At 37.0% G+C, this 24302-nt stretch overlaps 1 protein-coding gene across 1 annotated transcript; it reads right to left on the reverse strand.

Annotated features, from left to right (window-relative positions):
- Positions 1-1243: 1243 nt before the first annotated feature.
- On the reverse strand, positions 1244-22274 carry LOC103703663 (trafficking protein particle complex II-specific subunit 120 homolog). The gene is made up of 10 exons (XM_008786586.4): positions 21724-22274; positions 18332-18538; positions 17833-18015; positions 17425-17534; positions 16000-16059; positions 12075-12366; positions 6731-7023; positions 4503-5377; positions 2206-3180; positions 1244-1829 (listed from the first exon to the last, which is right to left on the reverse strand). The coding sequence occupies exons 1-10, from the start codon at positions 22135-22137 to the stop codon at positions 1609-1611; spliced, it is 3630 nt and encodes a 1209-aa protein (XP_008784808.2). The 5' UTR covers positions 22138-22274; the 3' UTR covers positions 1244-1608.
- Between the last annotated feature and the right edge of the window lie 2028 nt (positions 22275-24302).

Genomic DNA, 24302 nt, shown 5'->3' on the forward strand with positions numbered 1-24302 from the left:
GCTTTATTCGTCTTTGTGAGCAATTGACGAATGACCCAACCCCCATTATTGACGAATATCACCTATCCCCTCCGATCATGTCAAACAGGACATTACTAATACGGCCTAACCTGCAAATATTTATTTTATATGTCATGGTAAGTGCATGTCGTTTCATCAAACGGATGGTTGCTTATGAACCAGTTTATTATGTACGGTGAACAGATGGCGAGCTAATCGACTCCTCCCCCAATTAACCATTCTTAAAGACTCTCTATCCCCAAATTAGAGTTGCAGCTGCAAAAGGAGATCTTTTTTGGTTAAGATTGTTTGGTTGTTTGACGTAGAAAAGATAAAGTTGCTAAAAACACTCCAGGATGTTCATATTTTCTAATACCGTATAATATTTATAGTATTATTTTTATAATTATAATGAAAAGATAATAGTGTTATTAAAATATCATTGGATTTGGATAAATTAGAATAATTTGATATTGTCATAATCATATTAATGTATTATTATTATTACAATTACAAGAATATTGTGGAAAAGGAAAGGGGGAACGGCCAGAGCGGCGAGGGGACTCATTCAAAAGGCTTGTTTTCGATGTCTGCAGTTTAACTAAAATCAATTGCAGCTATAGCTTGCCAATTACAGCTAAATAAACAGTCTCTTGGTTGTTCATGCGAAGATTTTATTGCAGTGGAGCGGTGCTACCTCTCTTTTGACAGAAATTGCTTGCCATTGACGGGGACGCTGCCCCTACATTTTGAAGTTTGTGTCCACGTTGACGTAGATTAGCTCGGCTTTAGGTCAGTTTTGGCTGATACGGACGAGCATCTACTGGAGCGCTTCCAGGCCCTTGCCGAGGCTTTCGCTTCAACCTGCATGTACCAAGGAGCATCATGTTGTAGCTTACTATTTACCAAAAGCTGAAAATATATCCCACCGCTGCGTGTCGGCCGCTGGCTGAGAGTCCTCATGATGAAAACCAGAGCTTTAATGGAAAGGCTAGGCTGCGGATCTAGCTTTCCATCTACGGAAAAATGTTGCAGGCGAACAAAAAACCTCATAAATGAGACAAGCTCAAAATTGAACCAGGCTGCCTGATCCACCATACACAAGCAAAGTTAACTAATCAAAAAACCACAACCTAACATTTTGCATGACATTATGACAATTTCCAGAAGTGCATTAAACAATGCGCAAGCTCTGTATTTTTGAGAGTTTAACTGAATACCGTGCAAAAAAAAAACTTTAAAATTGCAAGGTAATGACTTTCTGTTATCACAATGCCATCGGCAAGAACAAACCAGGATAACATTTGATGACAACTGTGTTCATTCTATGGTGACACCGTAATATACAGAAGAAAAATATCACACCAACACCCCTCCCCCCCGCCAACAAACACACAGACCAAATAAAAATAAAAATAAAACCCCCCAACCGCAGAACAAACAAAACAAATTGGATTAAAATAGATCTGACAGCACTTTCGGTAGCATCTACTTTAGAACTACACTTCAAACCAGATCTTCCCTCTCTTACCCTCTTACCAGAGAGAGAGAGAGAGAGAGAGAGAGAGATCCATCTTCTGTAGCATTAGGTACTAAAACTGATATCCCCTAGGCAGTCCCAACTACGTGCACATGGAAAGGGGAGCCACGACAAAAAATTGGTTCATCAGGTGAGTCTGTTCTTGCTCGGGCACGGAGGACATCAGTTGCATCATTTATGACAGAAGCTGCTTGGAGTGTGTATTCCCCGGGCACAAGAAAATAAAGAGAGAAGGCATGCTCCACCTCTTCTAGTGGTGGAACCTCCAAACGGATGTCATTAAGTACACCTATGGAGGAAAAACACCTAAATTGTAAAACAGATTCCACTTGCCTGGTAACCTGGGATAAACCATTCTCCGAAACTAGCAAATTTAGGAAACAAAACATTATGACAAACTGAATGAGCAAGTAAACAGATCCTCAACTATAGATGACATGGATACCACAAGGAGTTGCAGAATCAATGCAGATCCCGATAAAAATTTCTGCAAGTTGGTATACCCTACTAGGCAGGGTTACATTGGTTTAACAGCAGAAACCGTTACCACATAGGGTGGGTACATGTATTTAGCTGAAAATAGATGGGAATAAAGAAATAGACCAATGATACAAAATCCAAATGACATAATAACTCAAAATTGATCAACAAAGTTTGAAACTTACCAGCCCATAGCACAGTTGCGTTATTCCCTTCAGTACAATTCTCCCCTGCTACATCTCTGCATGCAACACAAAGGCTCATTTGAATCATTTCCTTGGTGTTGTTTCGAACAAGAACTTCCATATGAGTCATCTCATGAGCTGAGATAGAACCTTTGCATTTTACGGCACTCCCATTAACACACTGACTGGGAGGATCACCTGAAATAATTGATTCTTCTGGGAAACCATTGATTTGGGCTGTTGCTCCATTCTTTGCCAGCCTAAACCCAAAGGTTAGAGGGTCGGGCAGCAATATGTCCATTACTGATGCTTGCAAAGCTGGTTGAGTAGCATCTTTAATATTCAACTCACCCGAACTATTGCGTCCAGAGTGCCATCTTACTTTAATTTTTGAGATTAAGTTGTTGATAGAAGCATTCAACTCAGCTTTGGCACTCCTTTCAGCCATATTTGAAACTTTACTGCAAAAGGCATCACTTGCTCGAGAATCCTTTGCAAAGAAAGAACCATCAAGAATTGGCAGCTTGAAGTGCTCCAGAGGTATTAGTACCCTTGCAGAGTAGTCACGATCTATTCTAGTTTTAGGATATCCAAAGTCAGCATTTTCATGGTTAAGAATTGGCATGCCATGCTCATTTTTGCGATTATCCAGCTGAACAGAGACATTAACCTCAAATACAACATCAGTTGGATTTGACAACTCAAGTTCAAGCAGACGCAGCTCCCAGCTTCCTCTATATGGATCAATCTTCACCATACTATCATCCCTACTCACAACTTCAGCTGGATTCTTGTCACCATAAAGTTGTTTAGGAAGGGCATCCGTAATGCGTGCAGGAATTTCCATCGAGAGCAATCGAGCCTTCACAAAGCGCAAGCCTTGTAAAACACAAACATTAAGTGGAACAACCAAGCGTCTTCCTGGGGGCACAGAGTTTTCAGTGTTATTGGATTGATCAGAATGTGTCCAAGGTCCTGGCAGCATATAAACTAGAGTTAGCAAATGTCAACAATAAAATGACACAAGATAGTGACGGAATTGACCAAAAGATGTATCAAACTAATCTCTGGCCAACTGAAATTCACCACAAAACTTTGTTCTAGCTGACATACAGGCTGAGAAACTTCTGATTTGAAACAAATATGAGCACACAATTTATAGGATTTTTATTAATTTTTAAATAAAATGAGTTTAGTAGGATTTAGGTTTCCCACAGTTGTTAAAGAATATCACTTAAACCAATTAAATTATGATGATTATTTCACATTATCTCCTATATATCTTCTCCACCTTCATGTTCCTCTCATTCCATAAAATTATTTAACTCCACCTCCATTAAATCTAAAGGTTCACCACCTCTTTTTTCCTCTCTAAACAATTTGCAGCAAGAAGTACCTAAAGCACAAATTGTATTAGTTAAAGAATGACAGAGGATGCCTATGAAAAAAGTTGGAACTTAGTGTCACATACTCAGCTTCAGCAATTCAATTGGTGCTTGATGGTTCTGGTATTTAGGTAATCTGCTTGATCTCAACTTCCCATTTCTCTTGCTCTTTCTTCTCCCCACTATTTCAAAAAATTGAATAATTACAAGTGTCCAACTAGAATTGCAACTGATGCCAGAGCATGGTCGAGCAAATGACGGAGAATCAAGTCCACTACATTTTTGGTCCTGCTTTGATTCGTATCAAATATATATCCTACTCCTTTAGGAAATGTATAATAGAAGGTCGCTTTAGAGTATATATGTATGTATGTATATATGTATATACATATATAGAAGGTCGCTTTAGAGCATATATGTATGTATATATGTATATGTGTGTGTGTGTGTGTGTATGTATGTATGTATGTATGTATGTCTCTCTCTCTCTCTCTCTCTCTCTCTCTCTCTGTGTGCGCGCGCCATCACATTCTATTGTGTTTTTAAGAAATAATATGTGCTGCTGTCTCATCTATAATTAACACATGTTTAAGGCCTAGCAGTAAAACAACTATATGTTCACTTATAAAAAGAAATAAGTGCTCCAAATCCATTAGAAAGGCCCGGTTACTACCATTACTATTACTATAGTTATTATTATTATGAGGGAAACATAAATAACAAGTCAACTTAAAAAGAAAACGAAAAACAAATTGCAAGAAATGCATGTTCTGTTCTGTATTTGCTAACCTGCAAATATTAAAAATAATTATTCAGGCAGAGTAAGGCCACTACAAGAAGTGAAGATCAGATTTTAGAAGATCAAATGTAAGAAAAGAATTATGAGATACTCAAAAATCTATAGATATCTACCAGCATAGTGAACAACCAAGACAGGGCTGCTTCCTTCTTTAGATATCCTCCGCGTACTTCCACTGCTCTTGCTAGAATCAATTTCCGAATCTACCATGCTAAGCTGCCATGCTTTTAAAGTCACTGGAAGTGTGACTTCTCCACCTGGTTTCAGAGGAAGGGCTGACAGCAAAGTATCATGTGCAATGGAAACAACAGAATCTTGATTTTTTCCTGATAGTGCAATATGCGCTTGTTCAACTGGCACAGTTCCAGCATTGGTGAGACTTATCCAAATATCACGAATTTCACCTTCATACAGCACTGTAGCACCATCACCTCCCACCGCATGAGAGACTAGCAGAGGAAGAGGGGGCACCACAGAAATGTTTGGAATGGACACATTTTTTAACTTGCCAGAGCCACAGCATCTGAAAGGGTCAGAAAGAACGAGACCCTGTGCTGCTCCAAGAAGCAAGTTATCAACATCCTTGAACAGGTGTTCTGTAATGACACCAAAACAATGAACAATGCATCCAGGAATGGAAACTGGTCCAACTTTTGTTGGGATTCCAGACAACAAGATCACCTTAGCAGTGTTAGGTGGAAGACTCACACTTACAGGAAAAGCATCAAAGTTTCCAGAATGAACAGAGAGATAGATACTTTCAACTATTAGGTCAAAGCTACACGGATTTGCCAATTCCACTAAAACCTGAACTGGCTCCCCCACAATCCAAGTCATCTCCTGTTTATTGGTATTGGTTGTACCACCCTTGCTGAAAGGTGTGTATATAAAAGGTCCTGAAGGAGCCGAACCAGTCCACCATTCCTTCTTCAGTGGATTGCGCTTTATTATATCTGTTTGTGAAGGATGGAGTGAAAAGGAATGCAATCTGAAAGGAATAAAAAGAAGAAGCACAGTTTAGTTTGTTTGAATATCTTGAAGTAAACTTGCTACAATCTCCTCAAATTAAATCTTTTATGAGCTAGTTTTATATTTCCAAATCACATCACACTGATTGGAGAACTTTTCAACACATAATCTAGCATGGTCATGAAATCAGCACTATTGCAGCTCAAAAGACAGAAGAATCAATTGAAATACTGAATATCCACATCAACTAAGAATGCTGACAGCTAGTGACCACCTTCACTAGTTTGATTACTATCTGCACGAACTAGAAAAATGATTAAACCTAGTAAAAAGATCAGACATTAACTATAACCATGAGAGAACATAAACTGAATGTTACTTATCAAGAACAAATGTTCCCTATCCATAATGAATTTCATGATATATGTGTTAGCATTCACTAAGCCCCTCTATATAGAAAGACAAACTTCAGGCATTAGATATCAGATTAAATTCTCCAAAGCATGTCAAACAGAAGAGAAAATAAATAGTCTTATTTATAGAGCAGTTTGAACAAGAGCAAAAAGTACAAAATCTGATGTCAACATATTCTGGATAAAAATTAGTTAAGAGCAAACTATGCTAGACAAGTTTTTCAAAAATTTTGTTTGGATGAATTCGGAAACAAATTACCAGGAATGATTTCTATAGTAAAACTTGCACAGGATCTTTGTAGTTATACCCAGACAACGGTAAAGGAAACAGTAAGGTCAAAGATTGGTCAGACTTGCTCCAAGGATTTCTAGCAATGCATGTTCCTTAAGGTTGCATTGGTCACAGAATAGGGAATTGAGGGATAGGCATCACTATTCTCTGTTATTCCTCCAAAAAGGTACTTATCCTGTGGTTAAGGGATAACCTTGTTTGGTTGCGACAGCAGTGGTAATGGAAATGATAGGGATGAAAAAATAATGAAAAAAGTAAAAAAGTAGGAAAGAGATTAATAATTCGTTGGACAAATCACTGGATACATCAATTTGCGGGGAGGAGGAGGTTGACTTATTCTAGAAAAAAGTGGGCTATCTCATGAAGACTGGAATAACCTCAAAAAGGTAATGTATTTGATGGACTACCCAGTTGTCCCCTATTTATTCACGTTTATCCCACAACCAAATACAGCCTAAGTGCAAAACTTTGAGGCTGATAACAAAAAGATGAAACCATTTCGGTGGACTAGCTCCCTTTCAATCGAGAAAAAAAAAGATAAAAGAAAAATGAAACCAAGATTGGTTTCGCAAAGATGAAATAAAATACTTGCATGGAATAGAACTGTTTAGAAGAGAAAAGAAAAGGAATGTATAATTTATCAATAATAAGAAGAGCCTGTAGATGCCTGATGAAAGGAAGGGCAGGATCAGCACAGCGTGTCCCTGGTGGAAGCCTCTCTGCAGACTTCGCAAGTGAGCTTGCAAGGCCACTCTGACCAGCAGGAGTGATCAGCGGGTAAAAAGACCTAAGTAAACGAGCTGCTGCACTCCATGCAGCAAGAGGATCTCCAGCACGAACAGAGGACATCAGTATCTCTCTTAACACAACCATTTGCAGTGTGCTCCACTGAGACTCAAACAAGGAAACCACAGACTGTGGGTGCAACTTTCCACCATCACCATGACTTGGTCCAAGTTCCTTTCACAGAAGTAAAAATAATGCAGTTCAGGGCATCTAGACCTTACAAAGGACATCAGAAAAAGCAATATAGAAAGAGTAACCTGATATCTTAAAGCATACTACATCCTTAGATTTTGAGTAGCATGAAGAATTAAACCACTGGCACCGTGAAATATTAAAAAACAACAAAAAACAACAAGCGGCAATAATTTGGCAAAACAAAGGTCTTACTCTCAGGAAGCATAGTTATTATCATTGTTTTTGGTAGATGATAGCAAGAAAAAGTTTGAGGATATAAAAGGTTATAACACTGCTTAAGAAAAGATATAATAAACACGAAGAAAGATTTTTACAGTCAATGCACTTGTTCTTCATATATAAATACTTGGATATTGCCCATAAAACTTCAGTGTTGGATGTAGAAATCAAGTAGTATGAATATTATATATCATTCAAATTGCATAGCTGTTGTTTGATCAGTAATCTCGGACGTTACTAATAGAGGAAAAGAGGGAATGCATAAGAGATCACAATCACAATCATAATCATCTAGTCTTTTTCTAACTATTCAAGGTCGGCTTTATAGATCTTCATTCACCTAGTATTTCTATTGAGGGCCACCTCTGAAGTTATTCTAAGTTTCTCCATATCCTTCCTCATAATCTCCACGTCAATTTAGATCTTCTTTTCTTACAACCTTCAACACATACTGAAATTTCTTTCCTTGTAGGAGTCCTCATAGCTTCATTGTACATGTTCATACCATCTCAATTGATTTTCCATCACTCGGTACTTAATTTGTGCGACTCCTACAGCTCCTCTAATATATGCATTTCCTAATCCTAGTTTTACCGGGCATATATCTTAACATTCTCATTTCAGCCACACTCAATTTGATTTTATATACTTTCTTTATTTCCCAGTAGTGTGAGACATGCCTTAATATTGTTGTATAAAAATTTTCTTTTAAGCCTCCAAGGTATATGCCTATCACAAAATATTTCGGATGCACTTCTCCACTTTATCCAATTTGAACTTCATTACATATATCTTCATTTATCCCTCTATTATTTTGTATAATAGATCATAAATAATGAGATTGGCTTCTTTTTGGTATCTCTTGTTCATCAATCTTAATTGATATTATGCCTACACTTCATTCTTGTTAAATTTACATTTAATATGCTATGTCTTTGTTCTACTAATTTTAAGTCTTTATCCACAATTTTTCTTCATAAAACCAATTTAGTACTTAATCTAGTTTCTTTTTATCAATCAATATTATATCAACCACAAATAACATACATCATAAATATTAGCATTGATTTCATCCATAATTATATAAAAAGATACGGGTTTAGTCAAGGTCCGCTGTACCGACCGTACCGACGTACCGGTGGATACCGGTACCGGTACTATACCGAACCGAACCGGTACTGTACCGGTTTGGCTGGTTCAGGCCAAAAGCCAAAAAAAATTTGAGATCGGTACAAGCCGGTCAGTATGGGCCAGTACCGGTTCGGTTCGGGTCGGTACAGGCCGGTATCGATCGGTACGGGGCGATACCGACCGGTACAAGTTGCGAATAGTCGGAACCGAAAAATATAATTGTACCGTACCGGTTCCTTCCGGTACCGGTACGTACCGGCCCGTACCGACTCGTACCGATCGGTACGGCAGACCATGGGTTTAGTATTGATCCTTGATATAAGCCAACTGTGATTGCAGAAATACTTATTGTACTGCAACAATTCCCAACACTTCTCTGCCCAGCATACATGTCCTCAATTATTTAAATCTACCATTATGTACACCCTTCCTTCTTAAAGCCCATCAAATCACCTTTCTTGGCACCCTGTTATAAGCTTTCTCTAGATCAACAAAGATCATTTGCATAAATCCAAATTGGTTATCTACAATAATTGTTATTTTTCTTCATCTTTGTTCAGTTGTTGTTTCTCATAATTTCATAGAGTGAATGATAAATATAATTCTCCGATAATTAGAAAAGTTTTGTACATTACCTTTATTCTTATAGACAGGTACTATAATACTTCTCCTCCAATCATCTACCATTTTCTTAGTTTTTATAATTTCATTAAGTATGTTAGTAAGCTAATTTAACCTAATATCTCCCATGATTTTCCAAAACTCAATAGGTACTTCATCTGGCTTAAATGTCTTAACTTTTTGCATTTTTTCAGAGCTATCTCAACTTTGCTTTTATGAATTATATGAATAATACATTGACTTCTCCCTGATTGTACTTTCTCAATAAATATTTATTTAATAGAATCCTCATTTAATAATTTTCCAAAATAATACCTCCATATTTCTTTAATTTGCTCATTTTTTACCAATATCCTGTTATCCTGACTTTTAATACATCTCACTTGATCAATATCTTTAATTTTCCCTTCTCTAGATTGAGCTATTTTGTGAATTTCATTCTCACATTCTTTTGAACCCAACCTATCATATAATTATCACGTACTACATATTTAGCCTTATAAACTTTTTGCTTCTCTTTTAGCTTCCCTATGTTTTATAAAATCCTCGACATGTTTTGTTTTTTACCATTGTTTAAAGCAAACCTATTTTGTTCAAAGTGCCACTTGTACCTCATTATTACATCATCAATTTTCTTTATGTATACCTTTTTTCCCTTTGTTTCTCCTAAAATATCTTTAGCTATGCTCTTAATACATTCAGCCATTTGGTCCCACATTTTGTTCGATTTAGTCCTTAAATTCCAATTTCCCTTCTTTAATAATTTATCTCTAAAAGCTACAACAGTTTCCCCTTTTAAATTTCACCATCTTATTTTTGGATAGTTATTAATTTCTTTACTTTTCTTCTTGCACTTGGCATACACAACTAAAACTAGTAATCTATATTGTGCGGTTAAACTCTCTCCTGGCATCACCTCACCATCCCTGCATATTTATCTTTTACTTCTCTTAATAAAAAAGTAAACCATTTGTGACAAATTTGATCCACTCTTAAAGGTTATTAAGTGCTCGTCTATTTTCTTAAAATATGTATTTGCAATTTCTAAATCATAAGCTACTACAAATTCAAGGATTCAATCTTTAATTACCTTCGAAACCAAACCGTCGTGCACTCTCTCATATGTTATATTGTTCTTCCCTACATGCTCATCTAGATCATCACCTATAATTATCCTTTCCCCTTCAGGAGTCCTTTGCATTAATCCATCCATTTCTTTCCAAAATTGTTTCTTAATCATCTACTATAAGCCTATTTGTGGTGCACAAACACAAAATATATTAATAATCTCCCCATCCAAAACTAATTTATAGCTACTAATCTATCACATATCCTATTTATATGTACAATTTTTTTGTCATTTCTTTATTCACTACTACTATAACCCCATTTTTATTATTATTCTTACCTAATATAATAGTTTATACCAATCTTCAATTTCCATACATTTACTACTTCTCTAGTTTCTTGCAAACAAGCAATTAGATTCTCCTACATATCATCATATTCACTGGTTCTCTACTTTTTCTATTTAAAGTTCCAACTTTCCAAGACGCAAATCTAATTTTCTTCTTTTGTATAGCAACCTTCTTTGTATGATGTAATTTCTCATCTCTTTACTGGTCCAATTGGCCACCACTGTACTAGAAGACTCTCTAGTCCTAAATAACCCTTGCTCATTTGTCGCTACAGTTATATTGGAGCATGTTGTTTACAGGCAACGTAAGCAAGGCAATGCACTAATTAGGCACAATTTGCCAATCCCTATTCCAATCTTCTAGCCATCCATTCAACAGGGTCCAATTTAGACATAAATTCTATTAAAAGTGCCTCCTATCATCTTAACAAAATATTTCTGATGCCCTATAACATAACAACACACACACGCACATACAAAAACACAGAGGGAAAGAGAGAGATCCACATACTTGGGCGAAATCAAAAACATTCAGATGATAAAGCTTGAAAATCCAAATTTGGAATCCCATTCTTGTACCGATTAGCCTTGAAGGCCTAGGGCAATACTCAGAGGGAAAGGAGGCCTTTCCTGAAGCAATAATTTATAGTACCTGCCAACAAAATTTCAGTTGTGATTGGTAATTTCCCATCACTCTCACTCTTTTGCACTCTTCCCCGTCCCTTTCCCTGTTTGCTCTATTCCCCATCTTCCCTCAATCTCTATAATCTTACTCTATCCTTATTTGTTAATGGATCATAAATCCAGGAGAAAGGGGTATTGATCAATGCTGGATATCAACTCAAATGATGGGGGTATTTGATGGACAGGTATCTTACCAATCAGTGAAATTATATATGCAAACTCTTAGTTGATGTAATCTTGTTCCTCCCAACAAAATCTTTATTCTAAAAGGGCATATTTATTAAAGAAGAGATTGTATTTCTGGAATTGAAATAATGTATGCACTGTCAACTTGTATTGATGTACTTCTCATGTTTCACTTTCTACATATATGGGCATGGCAAAAAGATGATTGATTGTCATCATAAAATATATAGAGTACAAGATATTCGATTAGTCAAGGCTCCCTAGGCACCTAATCAGTTGCCTCGCCTCAGAACCATGGAAGAAGTAGGCACAAATCATGTGCTGGACCGGCACCTGTCTTTTTACTCTCACTCTCCCCTTTTATTTTCTAGTGTGGGCTGCAGTGGTGTTGTGGAGAGATGTAAAGAGAAACCATTATTGCATTAGGTGATGATGGCATCCAGCCCTTCCATTTTATTTAAGTATAACATAAAAACAGCAAAGCATATCTTGTGAACCATCCATAACCTCCACATAGCTTTCCCTGTATGAAGGTATGGAATGAAGTTCACCATCTTTCAAGACAAGAAGATAAAGAGGATGACAATAGATCTTGGCAAAATGATAGTAGTTAATCAGGAAGATGAATAAGTAAAAAACATTTAAAATGAAAGCTTTGCATCCTATAAAATCATTGATGATTCCATTTATTCACATACACCAGATAGAAGTTGGCAGAAGAACAAGTACATAAAGAAAAATAAGAATACAGTATTATGCTAGATATACCTACATGGGGTGACGTATGTGGCTTTGAGTTGGCCCTTCTACTCTGGACATGGTAAGCATTTGATGTCATAGTCAAAACTTGCATAGCGCTGATAGCAGCACAAGCATTGTCCTGTTGTAGGTACAGCTGAGCAACTTGGCGTGAGAAAAAGGCTGCTTTACGTTGATAGCCCAAAGTTCCAAATAATCTAGCTATTTCAACATATAGTATCAGGCGGTCACTGGCATCAATTAGTGACTTTGCACCATCAGCAGCCCCCATCAACAACTCCACTACCTCCTTAGCAAGTTCACGCCTGACAAATTTAAAAGAAAATCCGATAAAACTTTTGACATCTCAAAAGTCTAAAGACACTTTCAGCACGTCTATAGATCACTGATTTCCATGAACTAATAGAGATTAGAACAGTATAAACTGGAAACAAAGATAACCTCTTAGACCAGCAATATCTAATTCATAAAGTTGGCAAGACATACATGACAGTCACCCCAAGATAAAGATTTCTTGATAGCATGTAATCAAGTTCTTCTGGGAACACTTCGAGGAAATTAACTATATAAAAAAAGCCACTCAGCCAATATAGCTACAGGAAAATGGTTCAATTCATTAGTTTTTCAGTTAAATATTATTGGTATCTTATCTTTGAAGGTCCTGATCCTACACATACCGGAAAAGATTTCTTGGTCACATAAAATATGCAAAGATCCTCAAGTAACCATAGTATGCTGTACCGTACCAAACCGGACATACCGTACCATACCAAATGCGTACCGACATTTGATACGCCAAAAAAAACTACGTACCATACTGTACCGACACTATGCTAGTGTGGTACCGGTACGGGGTATGGAACCAAGATAGCGAAACTTGCAAGTAACCCAACTTAAACATCTTCTCATCATGCTCATTATATATTATCAAGTAGTGCACCTAGTTCACCAAAATGATGCCTATCTGAGAAGGATAATATGCATGAATATGGTATAACAAAATGATCGCTAAGAAGGGCAACAGGCATGCAGATAGCATAAAAAAATAATTGCTCAACTTGATAAAAGGAACCCAGCAATACAAACAATTCTTCTTTCCCGCAAACAAAACCAGTTCATTCTTACCAGCATGAATTTTTTATTTTTGAAATATTGATAGTAAGAATACAAACAATACAACCAATCATACTCTCTGTCCTGGTTTCTGTGTTTTTTTTTTTAAAGTAAAAAACAAGAAATAGAAGCAACAACAAATTGGCCCTAAACAACTCTATTTTAACTTAAAACAATCTGAAAATCTTCCCTGTCACCTCTTTTTGTGTCACTTTAAGAATTTGAGGACCGGATCCACACCAGACATGGTTAACAACAAAAAATTAGTTCTACAGGGATCAAATATTAGAAATATAAGTAAATCATTATGTATAAACTACATATGAGATTCCCACAATATTGTTGGTGCATGAACTAAACCTACAATATGTATTTCATGTTTGAGCATAGTTATATGACTCCTTGTAGCTTTTACTGTAAATTTTGAGATTCTAGCTTGTCTATGTGTATTGGCAGCTGTGTAGTGCTTGTTTTTGTAGCTAATTATTCTGTACATATTGAATGCAAAATGCAAAGCATTGAGGTATTTTCAACACCTAAAAACTACTAAAATTTTTCTGAACAATTTATAAAAAGTAAAAAAAAAAAAAACTTGAACATTATCTTTATTATGGTATTGCAGTTGGTTCTCCGTTAATGTAGTCCTTTACTATTCAAACGACCTTTTATACAGTGCAAAAAACATGTACCTTAAAGTTGGTTTCCACTCACTTAGCTCTAAGTGTTGTAAAAAAGAATATCAGGTTTCTGTCATGAGATACTTGCATCAACTCCATGCTGCATATCGAGCACATCAGTACATCAAGTTTCACAGATTTGGAGCTTGTAGTTTATGACCATCTAAGTATTTCTGCAAGATGAAAACATTCTTAGGACCAACACATTATTGGATTGATCTCTTTATGTTATCATTGCAATATTTTCAGCAGCACTGCTGAAAATATTTTTATTAGAATTCCCCAACTTGGAAGTTCAACAGCCTGGAATAGTTGTCCAAATATAGTGATGATTTAGGATATCAGTTGCAGATGCAATCAAACTCAGCCTTTGCACCCACAAGTCTGACCCTTTAACAGCACGTCCAGAGTTGGTCAAGTTTGACCCATTTGACAATGGGTTCAAGGGTGGTATCAACATCCACAAGAGTTATGCAAAAGATATGTGGAGGCAAGCCGGGGAAGGGCTGCTACTGGCGATCACTCAACCAAATTTGCAAGCAGCCCAAAAGATTTTTAGCACTCGGGCAGGCGCACTTTATTCTTTTTCCTGAAATAAGTAGATCCTTTCACTTTCATGACAACTGACTTCAAACCCATCTTTCTGGCGGATCGCCCGACATGTTCACTGACAACAACTAGGCAACCACAGGAATTCTCGTAGTTAATTGAGTTAAGGGAGGACCATTCGTGGTAGTGTTGCTTAGTGCTCAGGTGCATCCTACTGGGTGGTCCTAAACTACGGTTTGTTCTTTTCAGTTATATCTGTTAATGAAAAAATAATAAAACTGGAGGACCATTGACAATTTATTATTTTATAAGGCAACAGTATTGAAAATCTAGTTTGAATGTTTATATCAAGGGGCTTCCTTGCATATGATTGTATGTCATTAAGTTGTATATAATACTAAAAAACAAGGTTTTTTTATATAAATTTTTCTCTAATTAGGGAGCAAAGAAAAAGCAGAAACTCTTCAATGAAGTAGCTATGCTGATGCACCTAGTGTAGAAATATGGCAACAGGGAAGTTTTTGGGTTACATATGAAATAGCTGATCTGAGTATACTTGATCTTTCCAAGCAATATGGCAGACTTCGACATGCCATAGCAAATCCACTAGATCATGGAACTACTAAATATCTTTCAAAACAAATTTATGATTATTCTAGCTCATTGACAATGGCAGTCAACTGGCATCACTACTAAGTATGTGAAAACGAGCTTTTATGTTCTTTGATTATCCAAAAAATTGATTGGGTATTTTGGAATGTATTGTCATATGATCCAAGGCATGTGAGATAGACAGCAGGTACATGTAGCAAACGCATGATATGCGGGTTGATATAGCTTCAGAAAATGATGGTCCTCAGTAGTGATGCCAGTTGACTGCCATTGTCAATGAGCTAGAATAATCTATGGTATTTAAATGATTGAAGTAGTTTATTGAAAGCCAAAATGCTTGTAACAATTGAAAATGTCTTAGACTTTCATCCACAAACATGTTGGAACTGACCACATCGACATACGTAAAGCAGTCCTTGCTAGGTGAGAAATGCATGCTTTGATATCTAATTTCAGGTCGCTGGGTGCCTTTATTGGTCTTACGAAATAATAACTTTAGCAAATGGCAAGCTTAAAAATATCATATGATTCACTATCGAATTTATGATTAGTGCAATAAGTCCCCTTAAAATTCTAAGAATGGAAACTTGCTGGCTGAAAGCTTGAATGCGTAAAAGCGATGAGCCTAAAGGAACATAATATGTAATCATTTGCTTGTATGACTATATTGAAAGAAATAGAAGTCAAAAAATTAACTAGAAAAACACATATAAGTCAGAGCTAAAGAAGGCCTCCTACTTAACTGGTGTTAAATGCCATATTTAAATTCAACATTTTCAAGTAATGCTCGACAAAAGTCAACAAGAACTAACGATAGGTTTCAAACTAGTTTATACATGTTATATCAAGTATTCTTATTGTTGAAATAAAATTTATCATGCACTTGAGGTCGAGGTGGATTGACATAGATAATGAACACATCTCAAACTTTCAAAAGCACGCCAAAAGTAAAATACAAGTATATATAACTAATATGTACAACCTTACCGGCAAAGATATCTAGCCAGCTTCAATGCAGCCTCAAGTTCAAAGCTCACCGTTGAAACTCTATAAAAGATCAAAAGAGATCGCTTGTTCATGTATTGCAGTGATTTTCAATTCATAAAATAACAAGAAATACATTAATATCCATGAAACTACACAAATAAAATTATATGGTGTAAAAAACAAACTAGTTGATGTAATTATTTCCCAGATCTTGGTATAGGTAAAGATACAAAATCAGGAATTCAGCCCTCAGTTAAAATGCGAACAACGATGCAATCAATGGACAACAACAACTTACGCAGCCATTCTTTGGTGATTTAATATTTTCAAGTATGAAGTTGCAAGCTACTCTGGAGGTCAGGTGTTAGTTAAGTTTAAGCAAAGATTTCCCTCTTCTTTCATAAGTATTTGTTTTAGTTCTCTAAATCTTCCAAATGATTTACAAGACTGAATATGGTACTTATACTTACCTGCATACCTTCAGTGAGCACTTACATTTTCAGAAAAGATCAACAAAATATTGGAATTGACAAGCCAAAAGATAGAGATGATTTCTTGATCTTCACTAAGTTTCAGATATTGTTATCATGAATTCACCCTTGCATTGGGTCTAACTTTTATTCAATAGCCATCAAATAAATTTGTTAATTAGGCATCTATTACAATTTCAAAGAAGGCCATTTTAGAAGGTTGGCTTTTACGATTGTGGAGCATGTAGCTACTCTAATAAAAACCTAATCCGGGAGAACTCTCCTCTTGGAGTTAATGACAAAAATCAAATTAATGTTCTTGCTTGGTCACTTGGTGAGAAGATTTAGAAAGATGAGATGGAAAAGTTGAATAATCGGGCACCACAAGCAGTGACTGGGTAGACAGTTAATGGAAAAGGTGAGCCAGGGCTATAGCATGTTAGAACTGGCTATGATGGTAAGGACAAGACCGTAACTGATTCACGCAGGTCCAAACCAGCTGAGCTAGCTCATTTTTCCTTTACATGATCTCGGCTCTTTGGAATGGTTGGAGAGAGCCTTGCCTCCTCTTGGCATCAATAACTTCCAACTGAAATTGTCCTATACTTCAGGTAGGCCTGTTGTCCATGTACCTATATCTTTACCATGGATTAGCTAACTACTGATATCGAGAAGGTCCTAACTATTTAATTATCATGGATTATGTAGATGTTATAGGTGTTAATTGATAAGATACCAACAAGTTTAGATGCTAATTTAAGTTAAAGGAAGTTTTTCAATTTTTGAGGCAACAATCAATATGGACAACAACAAAGTCATCACCTATTGCTGGATAGGAATTTCCACCCACAGTCACAGCCAAAGATATTGCAACTTAGGGTATGGCAATTTATGAATAAGGCAAAAAAAGAAAAAAAGATGGCAGATTTATCACGAAAGGATGAATATCAGCTACCTTTGTGCATTATCTTGTAAATATGATCTTCGATAAAGCTGGATGACGGTGTAATAACGATACTTGACTTCCTCCTCTAAAACAGGGTCTTTCTGGTCCATACGGTCAAGCTGCAGACACAGAAAATAAATCTTCATGAGCATATAATTTGAACTTTTTCCTTCCCTATATCATCAAGAGTTTTTGTCCAGTGCCATCAGCCTAGACAAATGGCATCATCGGCATCTTAAGCATCTAAAATTTAAGAACTTTAGGAGTAATGGACAAAAGTAGAAGAGCCACTTTTGTGTTCTAGCTGAATTGGTTAATGATTAAAGTAACATTCATCTTGAAATAAAATCATATATTAATATGTAGCCATGCAACCCATCAGTTTTTTTGCATAAAATTGCAACATGAGCTGCTTACCAGTAAGGCACAAACACTACCCTCTAAAGCCCCTGCATGCCAAAACACATCTCCAGTCAACCTAGCAAGTTCTATTGCTGTAGAATAATGTGCATTAGCATCGACAGGTGATCCAGCCAACAAGCAATAATCCCCTATCGTCTTTTGGGCACGACCAAGCCTCCTTTTTTTCGCTTTGATCACCTGGAATTTCACCAAACAGATATAATTTTAGAAACAATTTAAGTCTTCAATGGCTCAAAAGACTCTCAAGCCATTTTTAGCATCAGCACATATAAAAAAGGGCGATCTGGTGCACGAGACTCCCGCCACTGTAAGGTCTGAGGAGGCTAGAAGTATGCAGCGTTACCCCCGCATACAGAGATGTTGTTTCTGTGTTTCGAATCTGTGACACTCCAGTCACAATGCAGCAGCCTTACTGTTGCACCAAGGCTCACCCTCTAGCATCACAAAATACAGCAATTTAAAATTTTAAATACTTAGAACACAAAGAATAAACCTCCTCTGAACCGAGACTAGATTGAGAATCTAAAGGTGTCTTCAAAATGGTCCCTGTAGATTCTGCACGAAGAACCCATTTTTCGAACTCCATCAATAGCGTAGCAGCAAGATCTTGCACCATTGTAAGCATGTGAAACTCCTGTGTTTGTCGATCGGATGGTGGGAAAAGTATAATATTTTCTCTTTTTTTACCATCATCCTCCAGCTGTCTCCAATAGCCATGCAAACATAGATACAGTAAGTCGAACAACAAATCTGTAGGCAAAATAAGTGCTTAAAAGGGATCTTTCTACAAATCTCAAAAAATAGGACAAGGATGCAGAATGTAAAACTAAGTTGTATAGTGCAATAGCACAAATATCATGAAGGGTGTCATATATAATACTCCTGGTTTCCAAGAACTACATAGGTAAGTTCATTGAATTGTCTGCATATAATACGTGCATGCGTAAGAGATCCACAGATACAAGGCATGCTTCAAAGGAATCAGAACTTTTAATATATGACCAAAGTTCATGTGAAACTCTATAGATCCAGACTGCAAATTTTACGAATCATTCAATATTTTAAGTTTGGTGTGATGATAGCAAAAATTCTATCGAGTAGTAATAAGTATAAAACAGATATTCCTGTTGATATAAAGTTACCAAATAACTGCAGTCTGATATTTATTAGCTGAATTAGTATGACCTGGCTTGAGAACATAGTGTGATGCATTATGCTTGAAAAAGAAGAAAGGTGTTAGTTGTCCCATTTATATAATCATCATTTGCTCATAATACAAATTAATACAATAAAGAAGATTCAACACCTGTTTGCTTTCTTGTTAGACTGCAATCAATTGGAGGCAGAGTTCTGTGGTTCTGTGGTTCTTTATAATGTTAGGTCCTTGAGGAATACTTTAATTCCAGTCAAACTCAATTCAACTGACTAGTCCAGACTGGGTCATGCATGCACACATGCGCACCCCATGGCTGGTCACAATTATTTTATATTTTCTATTTACCTTAATAAATTCAAGAATTTCTCCTTTTTTTCAAAGCAACACCAACTTCAGAATTATTAGCTCATGCGTTATCCTAGACTATGGCTCATAAAGCAAATCTTGCAAAAATCTTACTCCTTTTTGCAAGAATCTATAACTACACCGTTTAACCCTTTCTCACAATTGATGCTCTTCATCATTGCTAATCATTGACATTGCTGTTGCCCTTCAATGTTACTATAGCTTATGCTCTTCTTTCTTGCCTACAATGCCTATCACTTAAGCTAGTATTGGATCAGTAATGTTTGTTTCTCTTACCACCATTTCTCCCAGTTATGTCATCCTTGGTTGACTCTTAATTTCACCATTACCTTGTGAATTACTTCGCTGCTTTTTTTACTGTTATTACCAGATCAGCCTCATTTGACTCTTATGTCTTTATGCTGCTCATTCCTCATTGGTAAATTTTGTACAAAAAGGTGTCCTTTACTAGAATGAAGTTTCTAAAAATGGCCATCGAAGCTAATTCGGATGGCTTCTATAGATTATGTGTTCATGGTCTGATGCTGCCTAACAAATGGAAAAGTCTACTTACTGCATGCTTTTCAGCAAGTACACCTTAACCTAAACCCTTTTCAAATCATTTGCACAAATGTAGCCTTGGGATTCATAAAATGACCCTTTCCTCTTTCAATCATAATTTTACATGCCATATAATCATCTCCTTGCCCCCTAGTTCAATGCTTGATCTAAACCGACCTAGCTTCACTTATACAGCTGCATAATTAAAGTGGAGGTTATGTCAGTTCCATGGTGTAGCTATTTTGTGACATATATGTTGCTTTCCGGACTCAAGTTGTAAGAAAACCAACTATTTCTATGGCAAAGAAATTCAGCCCTTGGAGGGAAGAGAAAGATTACAGGGAAATTGTTTCCTTCTGCTATGGCTATCAATTTGAAGAGGAAAAAACAACTGCATCTTTTCTTCGGTAAGTTATGGAGAGGAGACTAGTTGAGTTATTATTAAGATTTGATTTGGTGAATTACTCACAGTTACTGGTACTTGATATACATGATTTTGACATTTGAAGTAATGATTTTTTTTCCAAGAAGCATATATACAAGTATAAATTCTACTTTTTACTGTTTCAGAGAAGCCACTTAAGTTCTCATCTTAGCAGCAAGAAACTTCTAATTAGGACATGGTATCTTCTTGAGAATCTCTCCAAATAACTCAGTCCTACACTCGCTTCCTGAGTGCTTCCTTACTTCAAATTCTTTCAGGAGATCCCTTTCTATCCATTCACAAGACGATCCTGGTTTAGGTAACTATGGTCCCAATGTTCATCCCGGAATTATAAACCTATAGTAAACAACATGAACATGATATCACTTAGCCATGTTAAGCTTCCAAGTATGCTTCAAACTTAATGCCACAGCATCTATTCAGAAGTTTAAGCACCACCTTTATCACTGTTGTCCATCAACCTAAAAAAACTCCTAGCTTATGATATCATTAATTTTTATTATTCTGAGATTGGAAGTTTCAACCTAACCCGACACTAGGAATTTAAACCTTAAGTTCTAACATAACCCTAAATATCCCTTTAAAATACCTAATCAATTTAGTCATAGATCATTCCCCCATCAATTTTAATATTACAAGCAAGGTTGATTTGTCATCACAATCAATGATGTGTCAAGCATCCCATTGCAAATTAGATGCACTATTTTCGAAATTGCTCAAAAAGTCAGCAATTTCAATGAATAGGTCACTGTTTTGGTCATATGTGGCACATAAAATTCCACAATGCTAAGACCATAGTTTCTCTCTTTTCACAATCTTTACTTCACTAAGACGATCATAACATTTGTACAGTTTTTTTAAGAAATAGTAATCTAATAAGAACAAGAGAACAATGAAAGAGATATCACCTTCTAGCAACCTAAGGGAGCTCAATTCATGTTCTACGAACTAAAAACAAAAGCTTTGAGCCCAAAACCATCCACATTAACCACTCAAGAAGACTTCCTAGTTTAATCTAAAAAAAAAAACCAAAAAAAAAAACCACCAAGCCATAACCCACTTACATACAGAATCTTTTGGTGATACAGATATTATATTAGCCCATGAAGTGGACGGCAAGATCACTACATAGTAAAGCTTATGGTCGGCATCATATTGAATAGGTTCCTCAACAAGATTGAGCTGAAGATTTCATCAGATAAAGATTCTATAATCTAGATATGTTATCAGATCAAGAACCCATAATTTCAAGAATTCAACTGATCAAGGATCAATAATGTCAACATTTTACTGGATCAAGAATCCATACTTTAAACATTTCACCGGATTGAATCCAGTTGTGGTGACCATGGGGCAAAGAGAGGGATGATGGACAGACCTGGGAGTCGGTAGGGCAGAAGGCGAAGCAACGCTTGGCGAGGGCGGAAGAGTAGCCCTTGCAGGCGGCAGCAAACTGGTCGGCGACGAGATCAAGGTCGGGGGATGAGGGGCAGTGGCAGAGGCCGACGACGGCGAGGATCTTGCGGCAGGACTGGAAGTCCTCCCAGGGGCTGGGGGGCGCGCCGCCGAGCATGTACTTAAAACGCAGGCAGCCCGTTTCCCAGGGCTGGTGGGCGAACGGGCTCTTCTGGTGCTCCTTGTAGAAGGAGCTGATGGAGGAGAGGTCGATCCGGGTCTGGCGGCCAAGCATCGCCGCGTACTCCCGGAGCTGGCGGTGGGGAATCGCCCCGCCCACCGGCAGCACCGCGATCCGGATCATGGACCCCGTCTCCATGCTTACGTCTGGCTCCATCGCCGCCGTGGGGTCGCCGGAGACCGGCGGAGGGGACGGGTGAGACGGCGGTGGTGGTGGCGACGGGAGGGGGGGCCTCGGAGCACAGGGCGTGGAACTAATTTACCGAGAAAGAACTGGAACGGAAGAGTTCAAGAAATCAGGAAAAGGGGATGGGTCATGGCCCTATTGCTATTATTATTAGTTTATTAGTAAATATTTACGCGACAATAAAAATTAAATCGACGATCTTTACCTGCATTTGGCACCCATTTCCGCACTTTCCAGTGACGTATAGTGTCCGTATAGGGAGCGGGGCAGCGGTCTCTTTGGATAGGGTGAAGTAATGGGTGTCCTAGGAAGGGTTTTTTTTTTTTTTGTGATACAAACCGAGCATTAGCCAGAAATTACAAAAATAAGAAGTGGCCTGTGAATACATGTCGTTCCACAGGTGCTGAAGGTCTTCTTCTTGACGGTGGCTTCGTGGATCTGAACGGCTCTGGTTGAAGATATTCCGACCAAACAATACTAGGTTTAGGTCTGAAAATTAACTTGACCCAATAGCTAGCAAACCGATCCGAACCATCCAATTTTAAGTATACGATATTGAATTGGTAAGAAGCTAGATTAGTTTGACTTGTTAAGTTTGTACTCAATACGGACTGATTCAAACCACTCCGAATTGGGCAGAATCACTCGGTTTTGCTTGGTACAATTCGATTCGAGTTGGTTGAGCCATTATGTGACCAAAAAGAGATGAAAAGGCCATGGGATGTCATTTCTGCTTTTTTTCAAAAATTATGAGACGAAAGGTGAGTTTTGTGAGAAAAATTATGAGAGAAAAAAGTTGAGCCCAAAAGCCAAATCAAGTATAATTCTCTTTCTCCTCTTCATTCTTTTCTCTTTTTTATCATTTTTATGCCAAAAATAAACTGAAATTATTTCTTTATACTATAATTTTATATTTTGGCATAATTTCATAATATGCAAGAAATAAAATAAATGTCCATAAAAGGTTCGATAGTTGATGAAAAAGCACTTTCATAACCTTATGAAGGAAAAAAAAAAGTGCAGAGAAACAAGTAAAGATTGATTGTTAGGCAACTGAACCACCATTGCATCACTCTAGGGATATGTAAGACTATGAGGAATTAGATCTAAATGACATGGAGGAAGCTCAAACTCAAGCTGACATGTGGGGTAGTTTGAATGATCAGTGATAAATGAAGGAGGTTGCTAGATACGGGACACAATTTAGACCTTCATATTACAAGAGGAGTATTGTTTCCAAGTCTGCTAAGGCGGATCTAGCTTATAGGAGAACCCAATCAGTGAGAATGGTTGTTGGTAAGGGTGGCAGTCCAATTGAATATATATATTTGAGCCCTTACCGGTAAGAAGGAAAAGAAGCCTAGAGATATACTAGTAGGGACCATCATTTATTACTTATATCCACGTGCCTTCCCCGTAAAAACTCAAAGCATCAGAGAATAGATTCTATGCTCATTAAGGATTAAGAAAAAGGACATATGGAGAGTTATTGCTTTTTAGTTCCACTAATATTCCTGCAAATGCCATAATATTCTACTATCAACTCTACTTAGAATAGATGTAGATCCTCCCAGGTCGAAGGATATCTATGATGAGCTGCTTGATGATAATAAGAAGAGTCAGAGAGGCTCCCATTAAAGCAAATGGGATACTTATAGTGGGATATTGATATGTGATGGTTGGACGGGCCTAGTAGGTAAAGCATCACCAATTTTTTGACATATTTTGATAAGAAGATATTTTTTCATAAGTTGGTTGATACTTCTGATAAGATACACGATGCTCAACATATCCTAAGCTTGATAGAGTAGTTTAACGATCATATAGGGGAGCAATATGTTCTGCAAGTTGTTATCGATAATGAACTATAATATAAGGCCGCCAAAATTTCTTTATGATCAAGAGACCACAAATTTTCTAGAACCCATATGCTGCCTACTATATAGTCATGATGCTGATAAATATTGGCAGGATCCGCAATGTGAAGTAGATGTTGGTTACAACTAAGCCATCGTTAATTTATATATAACCATAGATAGACATTGGTTTTGATAAGAAGCCAACTAAGATGAGATATTGAGGCTAACAATCACTCGCTTCGCCACATAATGCAACGATAGCCTTGTTTAGGAGAA

The sequence above is a fragment of the Phoenix dactylifera genome, chromosome 1 (genome assembly GCF_009389715.1).
Source record: "Phoenix dactylifera cultivar Barhee BC4 chromosome 1, palm_55x_up_171113_PBpolish2nd_filt_p, whole genome shotgun sequence".
In the NCBI taxonomy this organism is placed as follows: domain Eukaryota; kingdom Viridiplantae; phylum Streptophyta; class Magnoliopsida; order Arecales; family Arecaceae; genus Phoenix; species Phoenix dactylifera.